The following is an 11,837-nucleotide window of genomic DNA, read 5'->3' on the forward strand; positions in this document are numbered from 1 at the left end:
CACGGAGGGAGTACATATGAACCAAGATAGGTGAGGTCATTAATATGGACCAGAGGGAGTACTAGATTTGCTGCCATATTGGAAACGAGGGCCAAAGGGCACAAATAATTGAAGAAGGACATAAATGAAAGCTTCTCTAGATTTGATAATAATTTGGTGAAAAAAGACAGAGAGAAAGAGGGGAAAAGGGATGCCAATTTGGGCCGAGACAGATAGAACCCAGCTCCTGCTCACGTATGTCTCACGCGGTCCCTTTCTACCAGCCCCACACGACACAACCCCACACGTCAGCACGGAACAGTCAACTAAACGGGAATCTTACGGGTTTCACACAAGGGTTTGGGAAAAACTTGGAAAAAGCTAAGAAGTTAGAGAAAACTGAGTACAACTAATGATCCAAGGGTACGGAAATAGAAAGCCCTATAATTTAAATGATTTAGTCTTTGTGCACAAGTAAATTTGTGCCTATGAAGCAAGATGATAGCAAGTTCTAAATTTTACAGTTGTACGCGGGCTCCTCCTCGATAGCCCTACGGGTATGGTACCCTGTGACGCTCGACAGTTGGGCCGGCACGAAATTTGCGCTTCTGTCTTTTTGGAACGTAGGAGACACGAATATAGCTAGGAACAAAGTCGAGAGCAGTAGCATACTAGCATCCATCATCCATGGCAGATTGCTCCTACTCCCTCCGTCCATAAATAAGTGTACATCTAGCTTTTGTACTAAGTCAAATATTTTAAGTTTTGACCAACCATGAAAAAAAAAAGTAGCAACATATATAATGAGATTTTGGTATAATTTGAAACTACATTTCAAAACGAATCTCGGGATACTAAATTAGTGTCATAAATGCTACTATTTTTCCCTATATATTTGATCAAAGTTTAAAGAGTTTGACTAAACAAAAAACCTAAATGTACACTTATTTCACGAGATGAATGTGCGCGGCTGAAACGACGCGGAAGAACGCCGTGGGCGGAGAACCCGAACCTGTAGGGGCCAGTCAGCGCATGGGGTGGGGCGACGGCCTACGCCACCGGCCAACCACCGCACGCCACGCGACGGACATCTGGGCCCGGAAACCCAAATAAATTACGTAACAACATCGTCGCAAAATAAAGGAAAGAAATTCCAAATCGAAGCAACTGGAGCAAGAGGAAGGCAGGGCAGGGGATCCCCTTTAAAACCGCGACCCCCCTCCTGTCCCCTACGTCAACGGCCAACCCTGCCTGCTCCTCCCCATTCCTCCCTTCCCTCCTCCCACGAATCCGGGGGCTCGCCTCCGTCCCGCCGGGCCGGCCATGGCATTCGCGGCGCGCCTCGCCGCCTCCGCACTCGCCGCCGGCGCGCTGGCGGCGCTGCTGCTGGCGATGCCGGCCCCGACCGCGGCGGGAGGGGTGTGCTTCGACAGGATATTCAGCTTCGGGGACTCGCTCACTGACACCGGCAACTTCATCCTCTCCGTGCCGGACGACTTCCCGGACCCCGCCAAGCGCCTCCCCTACGGCCAGACCTTCTTCGGCCGCCCATCCGGACGATACTCCGACGGCCGAAACCTACTCGATTTCTTCGGTAATTGTTTTAATAATAATAACCTACTGCTATTACCTGTTTCCTGACTTTGACTTGGTTCTTCTCTCTCTTCGATTATCCCATATATCTACTGTATCCTGCTGCTTTGATTCTCTTGTTGTTTCTTCTGCTCGCGTTGTTGGATCATCCAACTTCATTGCTCCACAGAGTTTTCCAATTCACGCAAAAATGTCTCAAGAGTTTAATCCCTGATTGATGATGGCGGATTCTGCTCAGCGGTAAACAGGGGCGATTAGCTCCTCTGTCACCTTCCCTGAATACTCCACTCATCCCCTGTTGGGTGAGCGGTGACGGGGAAGTCGCCACGCGCTTCATTTCTCTTCAAGTAACGGATTCATCATCTTCAAAGTACTAATGTATTCCTCAGCACCGTCTCCTCCATCGTAGGAGCCTCGCTGCAAGCGGGGTCTGCTGACAATACATACCATGCACAATAATTCCTGCCGCTTGTGTATGCCTGGCTCCATCCAACAAGAGCCTGTTCCCAGCTGCAGAGGTTCCTAATTTAATAACATGGGGCATTTTTCTCCAAACCGTACCATAGTGCCTTCAATTTTTCAGTGTATACTATATACTGGAGGAAACGAACCAAATGCAAATACCATGCTTGGGCAGGGGATTGGACAGGGTGTATTGTACCCCCAAAAGTTTCTCCCCAACCACTGGACCATCATGGCATATCTGATATCTCCGTGAACAGCCATACAATCTGGTTGCTCCAACCACCGTCCACCGATGTATTGCCTCCGTCACGTGGTCAACCCTTTCCATAACAGGCTTTCAGCGTTCCTGTTTCCATTTGCTTTTTGGGTGCCTCTTCTTCATGTTCTCTGCATCTTACCCACTTTCCTCAAATGGTCCCCTGACGTGTGCTTGTTTATGACTTATCACCAGCTGAAGCATTTGGGCTGCCATACGTGCCACCTTATCTTGGTGGCGGTGAATTCCTGAATGGTGCCAACTTTGCGGTTGGCGGGGCGACTGCACTCGATTACTCCTTCTTCCGGGAGCGTGGAGTGGAGCCTACATGGACGCCACACTCCCTTAACGAGCAAATGCAGTGGTTCAAGAAGCTGCTTCCGTCCATCGCCTCGACTGAGTCAGGTATGTACGCGCCTTCCGGTGTCTTTTTGTTATGCCTATCCTGTTTAGCCGAAACTACTTATTCCAGCCAAGTGTTCTATGAAATTCCCCAGTATGCAACCATTGCATGTTTACAGATTTAGGAATAACTGTAAAGCAAGTGATACAGGCTCACGAGCCAATTTGGAACCCCCACAGTGGCCTTTTCAATGAGATTAATTTGCTGCATTTAGTGGAAACCAAAAAGGCGTATGTGTTGCAGTTGATAGTTGTCACACTGTGTATGTTGACTATTCAGAGCGAAATTTCAAAGATAAAATGGTGCTGCAATTATCTAGTTTGAGCCTTCTGATGAGGTGTAACATGGCTGTCCTTAATTTTGTTGGGTTCAGAGCTTTCTGCGGAGTTATTTGTGACACGTTGGTGGGAGTATTATTTATGAAACACTGTGTTAGAAAATAGACTCAAACAGTGGCAACCATGCTGAAAAGCTGGCCTGATTCTCTGTTCAATGGGATTAATTTGCTGTATTTAATGGCAACCAAAAAGGTGCATGTGTTACAGTTGATAGTTGCCACACTGTTTTAGGGTCACACCGTGTTAGTGACTATTGAAAGAGAAATTTCAGATATAAATGGTGCTTCAGTTATCTAGTTTGAGCCTTCTGATGAGGTGTAACATGGTTGTCCTTAAGTTTGTTGGGTTGAGAGCTTCCGCAGAGTTATTTGAGGCACATTGGTAGAAGATATCTATTATTCAGGAAGCACCATGTTAGAAAATGTTTGTTAAGTTTACAAAGTAAAGCCATATCATCTGATTGTCTTATTGAATAGCTGCAAATTGCATGCATGAGAAAGACACAAAACTTACTGCCAAGTTGATACCCGGGATCCCAATTTGTTCCATCTCTGATGTTACCACATTATTTCTTGCTTCAATACCATGAGTATAATTTTCACTTGTCTTTGTAGTGTAATTAATATCAAATACGGGGTAACATCAAATTACTAAATCCATTAGTTTTTTACTTCTGTGCAGAACGCAGTGATATGATGTCCAAATCGCTTTTCCTACTTGGAGAGGTAGGTGGGAATGATTACAACCATCTAATTGTCAGGGGGAAATCACTTGATGAGCTACATGAGCTTGTTCCTAATGTTATTGGCGCCATAGGCTCAGCTATCACGGTACGTAGATGCACATGCCTTTCCTGCGAGGTCTTAGTGGGAAGCCTGCATGTATCTGTATTCACAATTTATTTTGCAGGAGCTTATAAATCTTGGAGCAAAGAAATTTGTTGTTCCTGGAAATTTTCCAATAGGATGTGTCCCACTGTATCTCGCAATATTTCCAAGCGAAAAGGAGGGTTACTATAATAAAGAAACAGAGTGCATCGAGTGGTTAAATGAATTTACCGAGTTACACAATCAGTTGCTCCAGGAAGAATTGGAGAAAATCAGGAATCTTCATCCTGATGTATCTATCGTTTATGCTGATTATTATGGTGCTACAATGAACATATTTCGTGCCCCACTCCAGTTTGGTGAGTTCCGCTTCCAAGCATATAGCAATAATAAAATAGGGAGCATGCTGTGAAGTGGTAAAAATATTTAAGACAATGTTATAGCTCATATAGGCCTTCGGTGACTCAAACGGACCTCAAAAAGTTTTTGCCAAAACTGGAATGTAGTTTGTTAACTTTATCAATGAACATCGCTTAGGGAAAACTGATGGTAACAGCATTATAGGCAAGACATATTTGATAGTATGTGACTGTATGCTAGTGGTATTGCTTAAGGTTGAACCCATGGTTATTGACTGCCCATAGAACCTGCATATTGGCCTTCATGATACACAATCTTTAATCAATATGGGAAAGCATGTTTTCTAGGCGTGAATCTGTAAACCAGCCACAGTAATAATCTGTAAAAAAATAACATGTCTGTAACTGGCTAGCAGCTACATTGAGCTAAACTGGGGTAGTGGATAATACGTTAAAGAACAATAGCGAAGCGGTTGTTAAGTAGTATATCATTTTGGATTCTGTTTTGACTAGTGAATCTGGGATAATTCGTACCCAATGGACGGCACAATGAGAATCACTCCTTTTACCTGGCAATACCCTGCAGTTTAATATTTGCTGTTACTTTTTTTATCTTTAGCTAATTATGATCCTAATGGTGTAACCCATCCTGCGGTCCTGTAAGCAGATATCTAAATCGACCTTGTTTTGTTTCTCCTGTACATAGCCTTGCTACATATTTCAGATATCTTAAGTTCTACTCCCTCCGTCCCGTAGTATAAAATGTCATTACAACCAATATAGGAGTTGATATGATGAAATAACATCTTATATTATGGGACGGAAGGAGTAACACATAGTAGCCAATCTAAGCCTGAGCCTGTTGAGCGTATCCACATGGAACATTAGACATACCAGCTTTCACTAGCAATCTGATATTGTATTCCAACCTTTTAGTTCCATGTGTCTAAGCAGGGCTGAGCACACACATGTACTAACAAAAGACTAATGGTATTGCAGGCTTTACTGTCCCACGGAACTCATGCTGCGGAAGTGATGCCCCACACAACTGCTCTCTGTCGGTAATGTGCGGAAACCCTGGATCTACGGTGTGCCCTGACCCATCGAAGTACATCTCATGGGACGGACTGCACTTCACCGAGGCGACGTACAAAATTATCATCCAAGGAGTGCTGGGGTCGTACGCTGTTCCTCCTCTTTCAGAAACCTGTCGGGGTGGAGAGTACAAAATCTCCCAACTTCATCTTTGTACAGATAACAATCCTACAAACACTGTAACATACGACGCCATGAGCTCTTTTATTTGATCATGTGAACTCTGGGGCAACGTAGACAAGGAGCAATATAGAGACGTCACAGGGTTCCATGGATCGCCTTGGACTCTTCTCAAATTCGAGAAAGAGCAGTGGTGAGGAAGCCTGTACTTCTAAGGGGAAGAGATTTTGTAGAGCAGAACTGAAAATCACCGCTGCTGATTCCAATGCTTTGTGCGGCTCCTTACATACTAGCAACCGCCTGCAACATGAAATAGGAAGTACACAGTACAGATTATATCGGTGTTTCTATGTAGAAAACTAGATTTATGGTCATGGTCCTGATGGCAGTGTATTCAGTACTAATTTCACTATATATATAACAGATAAAAATCATATACTTTCTGGAGCTCGCTTCTTCAGCATTCTGTATCAATCGTCATTCAGTGCTAATGTTCGTAAAACATATATCCTCATGCACCGCCACCATGAGTTCACTGTCATTGGTCTTGAAGGGGTTAGCCTCCTGGAGCAGGCGGTGACAGATGACCTCCTCGTGGACCTGTAGCCTCTCAATGACCTCCGTCATCGTCGTAGCTTGATCCATTGCGGCCACGGTGTCTCTGAATCTCGATGGCACCATCATGAGGATGTTGGCGATTAAGCTGGACTCGTCAACCTCCCCACGCAAGAAATGGATCGTAACCAGGATGCGCCTCACCTTCCACGCTAGGTCGCAGATCGTCTCCGACTCCTTCACCTGGAGGACCTCAAGCTCTGTCTTCAAGGTTCTCACCTTGGCCTCCCTAGCATGAGGCGTCGCCCAGGTAAATCCTCTCCAGCGCCATCCCTACTGACCAGCAAGAGGACGGCGTCATCCGGGGTCCCCTGGTAGATGGCGGCCAGCACCATCCCTTCCGTCTGCCCATCTACGGTGCAAGACCTCATGGCAGTTTAGGGTTTAAAAAAAACTTGTTACGGTTGGATTTATCCTACTGTGTACATCTTAGTTATGCAAAGGCTAGGTATAATGCTTAAACCATTTAAGTAATAAAGTGCCCTTTATCGAGAAAAAAACAGTGTTTGATTCAGGAAGTTGCACGACAAGTAAACACACCCAAAAAAAAATCTCAAGTGCTCCAGGTACAATGTAATAGAACTGCTCAAGCACGGAACTCAAACTGCTACGCTTCATAACTGCAGTTTAACATGTATCAACACTCATGCATCACAATCTCAAGACATAACTACAAATTAACTGCGTGATTTCAAAGTAAACATAAACTAAGAATTTGAGAGCACTTTACATGTTCAAGTGTAGAAAGCCACTACAAGGTCAGAATTTAACTACACTTCAAAAGGCGCTGAATGATTGCAATGATCACTTCCATAACCATCAAAAGCAAAATCAAACTTCAATGATCTTGGTCCAGTCTTCCAAAGCAACTTCGTTATCGGCCTCTCAAGTTTTCTTCATCTACCAATAAACAGGAGAAGATGTATAAGCTTAATACAGTCACACAAAAACAGTATATTTCTTTGGCCCTGTTGCAATATTGCATCTACACGACACAAATATATGTTTTGTTTAATCAAGGAGGATATGGATGACTAAGCAATATATATTGTTGGAGCTAGCACGTAACTTCAATTTCAGATTGCAGATTACGGATGTAACAATTTCCAGGCAGATAGATAACTGCACGTACAGTATCTTCTTGTTAGTATCTTCCTGTTAGGTCATCAGTGAAAACTAGTCATGTTTAACTAGGACAAGGTTCATGCCTTTTCAAAATTATTTTTCACTAATTAGTTGATACAAGTGCCCTCCTTTAAGCTCTCTAATTCTAAGAGCATCCACAAAAGTGTTGCCAAAGGCCAAATATGCCACGTAATGAAAAATGGCTTTGGTGTCAAATGGCTAGGTTTCGATTGCCAAAATAATAAATGTTCTCTCTCATGGCCCACAACAAAGAGAGATTAGAGAGAGGAGAAATTTGGCTGTAGGAGCAACTACTTGCTCCCACGCTCTAATATTTGGCTATGACAATGCCCTCTACAATGGTGGGAACCAATGCCAAAAGCGAAATTCACCATTTGGAACCCATATTTGGCATACACTGTGGTTGCCGTAAGCCTCTCAAGTTTCCAACATTTCCTTTTGTAAGCCAATGCAAATAATAACCATAGGATGAGAAGCAAACCAAATCTAGAAACTTCCTAGTTAAGCTGAGTTGGATTTTGCAAATTAAATCAACCTAAAAGTGCCACCTTAAAAGATAGTTCCATGCTTGTTTTTACTATGAATAGTATCATTCTTGCTAGTTCGAACGTTGCTAATTAAAACAACATGGATGTTGCAAATTAAATCAGCATGGATGCTGCAAATAAATCAACATGGATGTCGCAAATTAAATCAACATGGAAACAAATATGGCAAATCATCTAACCAGAGCTAGATATCGAAGTAAACTCAAGTTATTGTTGAATCAGTTTGGCATGAGACCATAGTATCAGGTTATTCACTCCTGAATATAAAGGTGAACACAATTGATATGTTTTAATATAAGAATAAATTATTTGGCAAGATCTGGAGATGGTAATAATAACATCAACCATATATTTCTTTTAATTTGCAAAACACTGACCAGTCTACTAGTAACTACTAGGGTGTCGACTAGACTCATGGGCGTAGACGATCGACCGGCTGGCAGGTTGTCGGCTATTTTTGGATAGTCTAGGTTCAAACGACTCATGAAAAGGCCGACTTATCAGGTATGCCTGGAGCATAAGGATCTGCCCGTGGTGTATGCCCCTGGAAAACCTAGCTCTTTGCACGGCATGCTCCACAGCGAGACGCGTGTCACCAGGCCGCCACCACACCTGGCACCATTGCTGCTTGACTACAAGTTGTCAAGCACTAGTCCTAGTCGCGATTATGCGTCAGTACCCTGGGGACTTGGTTCAACTTGCTGACTGGTAATCCTTGATATAAACCCAGCAGCATAAGCTCAATCTGATCAATGGCTAACATATCAGGCTATAACGGACGCAAAAATTGCATCAGCCTAACCAATTTAGTCTGCAATATTCCTAGTGGTATATCGCGAATTTGATCAAATAACAAGAAATTTTCTTTTATTGCTCTCACATCAATGAACAAACACATAAAGATATATACAGAATAAAGGACACAATATGAACACTATCGGCCCACCCAATCAAGAATGGAAAAACCCTAACCTACATGTGGAGGGAGAGATGTTTGTCTGCCATTAACCAGAGGAGAACATGGGGAATGACTGTGGCTGCTGCTCCTCGATTGGCACCACAGCCACTTATCCTCATCAGGTGCCACTGATGTTGAAGTAGGAAGTCAAGGAACATTGTGTGAATGTTTACCGTCACTGGCGCTGGTGCCAGCGCGGCGACTCGGCAGAGGTGGAGTAGGCAGGAGATCGGGGATGGGAGGATTCGCTCAACTCATTCAGGATCATTAGTGCGATTTGTTTACAGTGGGGACTGGCTGGTAGAGGATTTGATGGCACTCGTTTACACAGGGTTTATCTATGGGCAAAGTGAAACAAACAAGGTTAATGGTATAGAATTGCGGTGTTATGGGATAACAGACAAAGAAGTGAGAATCAAACATGTTCTAAATGGCAATAGTTCAGAGATACCAGTAGTTCAGTCCTGAACAATATTTCAGTCCTGAACAGCCACAAACTCACAAATGGGATAACTAGAAACTCTATATTAACAATCAAAGATTACCAATAGTTCAGTCCTGAACAATATTTAAACTGTCAGGAACTCACAAATACAATATATATTGAACATATTACTCCCCACATGTGTTTGTGTAGCTATCACTGAAAGATCATTATTTTAATCAATAATTGCAGGAGAGTTTTACAAATGAGTACTGCAAAATACTCACCCAAAAATTGATTATTCATGAGTGGACATTCAATGCACTATAACTTACTATAGACAATAATCTAGTGAAATGAATGTTGTGCATTAAAAAAGGTATAACCGTATTTAGATAGGAGCATAAGTCATGAGATGTGTCATCCATCTCACATCCTTTACCCTTCTCTCAGGTGCACTCGGTATATGTACAACCAAGCTTCTAGATCATCTGCATCTACCTAATATCTCCATAGTTTTCTAAATTGGGTGAGATTTTGATTGGAGAGATATAAAGCTAGACTTAGTTGCAGTACACTGCATAGAAGTAGGATAGTTAAATTGTTGCAAATTTCAAAAGTGGCATTCAGAAGCACATTAACTCAGTTCATATTAGGTAATCTTGCATATATCATCACGAGAAAACATAAAAACACAAGGGTAAGAAGAAAGGTATACCACATAAATGGTTTGATAGCACCAAAGGGTTTAGTCCAGCAATCGTATGAGCATGTTGGTCACCTCCTTCTTGGTGTCAGCTCGGCGATTCTCCATCTTCATCTCAGCTACTCTTTGCTTCTTGATCTTGGATTCCAAAGCACAAGCCTTGTCCTCAGCGATGAACCCAAATGCTCTTTTCAGTGTCTCCCCACATGGATGCTGGGCCTGGATGCTCTCCACGTAAGAGGTAAGATTTGGGTACAGATTCTGCAATTCCTCAAACCCTTTGCGCATGCTTTTCACATTAGGATCCGTGTCCATTTTCTCTTCATGAGTTACCCCAGTTTTAAGCTGAGCAATAGTGCCACCATTTTGAGTGACCGCCGTGGCCTCCTCTGGTCTGAGGCTCTCTGCATCTCTATTCTTCTTCTCTTTATTGTCAGACTTTCCACTCTTGCTCCTAACCAAAGTGCTACCGTTTTGAGTGGCAGCACTACTGGTGGCCTCCTTTGTAGTGCCAGCTTTTGCATGGTCTTTCAGTTCCTCCTTATGATTTCCCTGCTTCTTACTCTTAACAGGAGTATCAGCAGTGGCAGCCTTTTTCGATAAACTGCCCTTGATATCTCCATCTACCTTCTCTTTGGTGGCCTGACCCTTACTACTCCCAGTCAGAGTTCCAACATTTTCATTCACGGCACTGGCGGTTTCCTTTGCTGTACCACCATCAGGCTTCGAATGGCCATCTGCTTTCTCTTTGTTAGTCCGCCCTTTCTTGCTCTTTGAGGAAGCACCATCATTTTGAGACATGGGCGCTGCAGCAACCTTATTATTAGCCCTTTCTCCCCAGACCACCTCCGAGAGATTGAACTTGCGGAGCTCATCCTCATTACCCAGCAGGGTGCCTGTACTCGCTACCTTCTTGGCGGCAGCCTCATGTCGCCTCTTAAGCTTCCGAACCTTCTCATACACATCCGACTTGCTACAGTCCTTTCTGTCAAGGCTGTCACCGACAGCAGCAATAAGGTCATCAGCACTAGGCTCGGTGCCATTGGACTTGATGTGGCTGGCAAGAGCCTCCAGCACCTTGATCTCGTCCTCAGTTGTCCAGCGCTGCCTTGATTTGGAGGACGGCGAGTGATCCGGCACATCCTTTTCCGCTGGGGCCTTGTGCTTCTTACCCTTGCTGCTGGAGGGATTGGGCTCAGAAGACGCCTTCTCCGGCCGCGCCTTCTTCTTGGCCTTGCCCGGCAGAGCGGGCTCAGGAGCCGCCTTCTCCTCCACATCAGTCTTGGCTTTCTTGGCCTTACCAGATGGAGGGGACTCAGCGGCATGCCTCTTCTTCTTCTTCCCGGCCTCGGCCTTGGGTTTCCTCGCCGCATCCTCCTCGTCTGCGCCGGACCTGGGTTTGGAAGCCGCAGCCGACGGCTTGCCCGGGGAGCGGGCAGCCTGGCGCAGCTGGTAGGCTTGGGCGCCAATTTCCGTGTCGGAGGACTCCTCCTCGTCGTCTCCATCCGATGAATCGGCGTCGGACGCGGCGGTGGAAGCGGGTTTAGGGTTTTGTGGGGCCTTTTGGGTTGCGGGGGCGGCTTCCTCCTCCTCCTCCTCGGAGGAGGACTCCTCCCGTGGAGGCGTTGGTGCTGGCGGCGGCGGCGACGGCGACGCGCGACGCTTGCGGGGCATCCTCGCCGCTATAGGAATTTAGGGGTGGGGACTGGGGAGCAGGAAGGGGAGGGGATGGAGGATGTTTGGGGACTGGAAAATGAAGAAACAGGTAGCGATGCGGGTGAACCGAGGTTGTGTGGACGACGCCCCGTGGTTTGGCCAAAACCGAATAACAACGGTAAGTTTAGGGGTTTGGTTTCAAAATCGACGCAGATCTTGGAGCATTCAAAATCGACGCAGATCTTGGAGCATCTCCACTCGCGTTCCACAAATCGTTCCTCGGATTGAGCTCGTTCCTCGGATTGTGCGTAGCCGTGTTCCCGAAACGCCACCGCAAAACACTGAAATA

The 11,837-nt window shown here is 44.9% G+C and overlaps 2 protein-coding genes across 2 annotated transcripts; one reads left to right on the plus strand and one right to left on the minus strand.

The window, feature by feature from the left end:
- The first annotated feature begins 1,198 nt into the window (after window positions 1-1,198).
- LOC127342919 (GDSL esterase/lipase At2g27360) lies at window positions 1,199-5,882 on the plus strand. The gene is made up of 5 exons (XM_051368939.2): window positions 1,199-1,573; window positions 2,489-2,698; window positions 3,716-3,864; window positions 3,944-4,220; window positions 5,220-5,882. The coding sequence occupies exons 1-5, from the start codon at window positions 1,303-1,305 to the stop codon at window positions 5,525-5,527; spliced, it is 1,215 nt and encodes a 404-aa protein (XP_051224899.1). The 5' UTR covers window positions 1,199-1,302; the 3' UTR covers window positions 5,528-5,882.
- A 763-nt stretch (window positions 5,883-6,645) lies between these two features.
- LOC127342918 (uncharacterized) lies at window positions 6,646-11,602 on the minus strand. The gene is made up of 2 exons (XM_051368938.2): window positions 9,845-11,602; window positions 6,646-6,950 (listed from the first exon to the last, which is right to left on the minus strand). The coding sequence occupies exon 1, from the start codon at window positions 11,504-11,506 to the stop codon at window positions 9,875-9,877; it is 1,632 nt and encodes a 543-aa protein (XP_051224898.1). The 5' UTR covers window positions 11,507-11,602; the 3' UTR covers window positions 6,646-6,950; window positions 9,845-9,874.
- Window positions 11,603-11,837: the final 235 nt, after the last annotated feature.

This window comes from Lolium perenne, chromosome 3 (assembly GCF_019359855.2).
Source record: "Lolium perenne isolate Kyuss_39 chromosome 3, Kyuss_2.0, whole genome shotgun sequence".
NCBI lineage: Eukaryota > Viridiplantae > Streptophyta > Magnoliopsida > Poales > Poaceae > Lolium > Lolium perenne.

Coding starts and splice junctions, on each gene's coding strand:
- LOC127342919 (XM_051368939.2), top strand. CDS start 1,303: ATGGCATTCGCGGCGCGCCTCGCCGCCTCCGCACTCGCCGCCGGCGCG. Junction 2,699..3,715: donor CATCGCCTCGACTGAGTCAG/GTATGTACGCGC, acceptor ACTTCTGTGCAG/AACGCAGTGATATGATGTCC. Junction 4,221..5,219: donor TCGTGCCCCACTCCAGTTTG/GTGAGTTCCGCT, acceptor ATGGTATTGCAG/GCTTTACTGTCCCACGGAAC.
- LOC127342918 (XM_051368938.2), bottom strand. CDS start 11,506: ATGCCCCGCAAGCGTCGCGCGTCGCCGTCGCCGCCGCCGCCAGCACCA.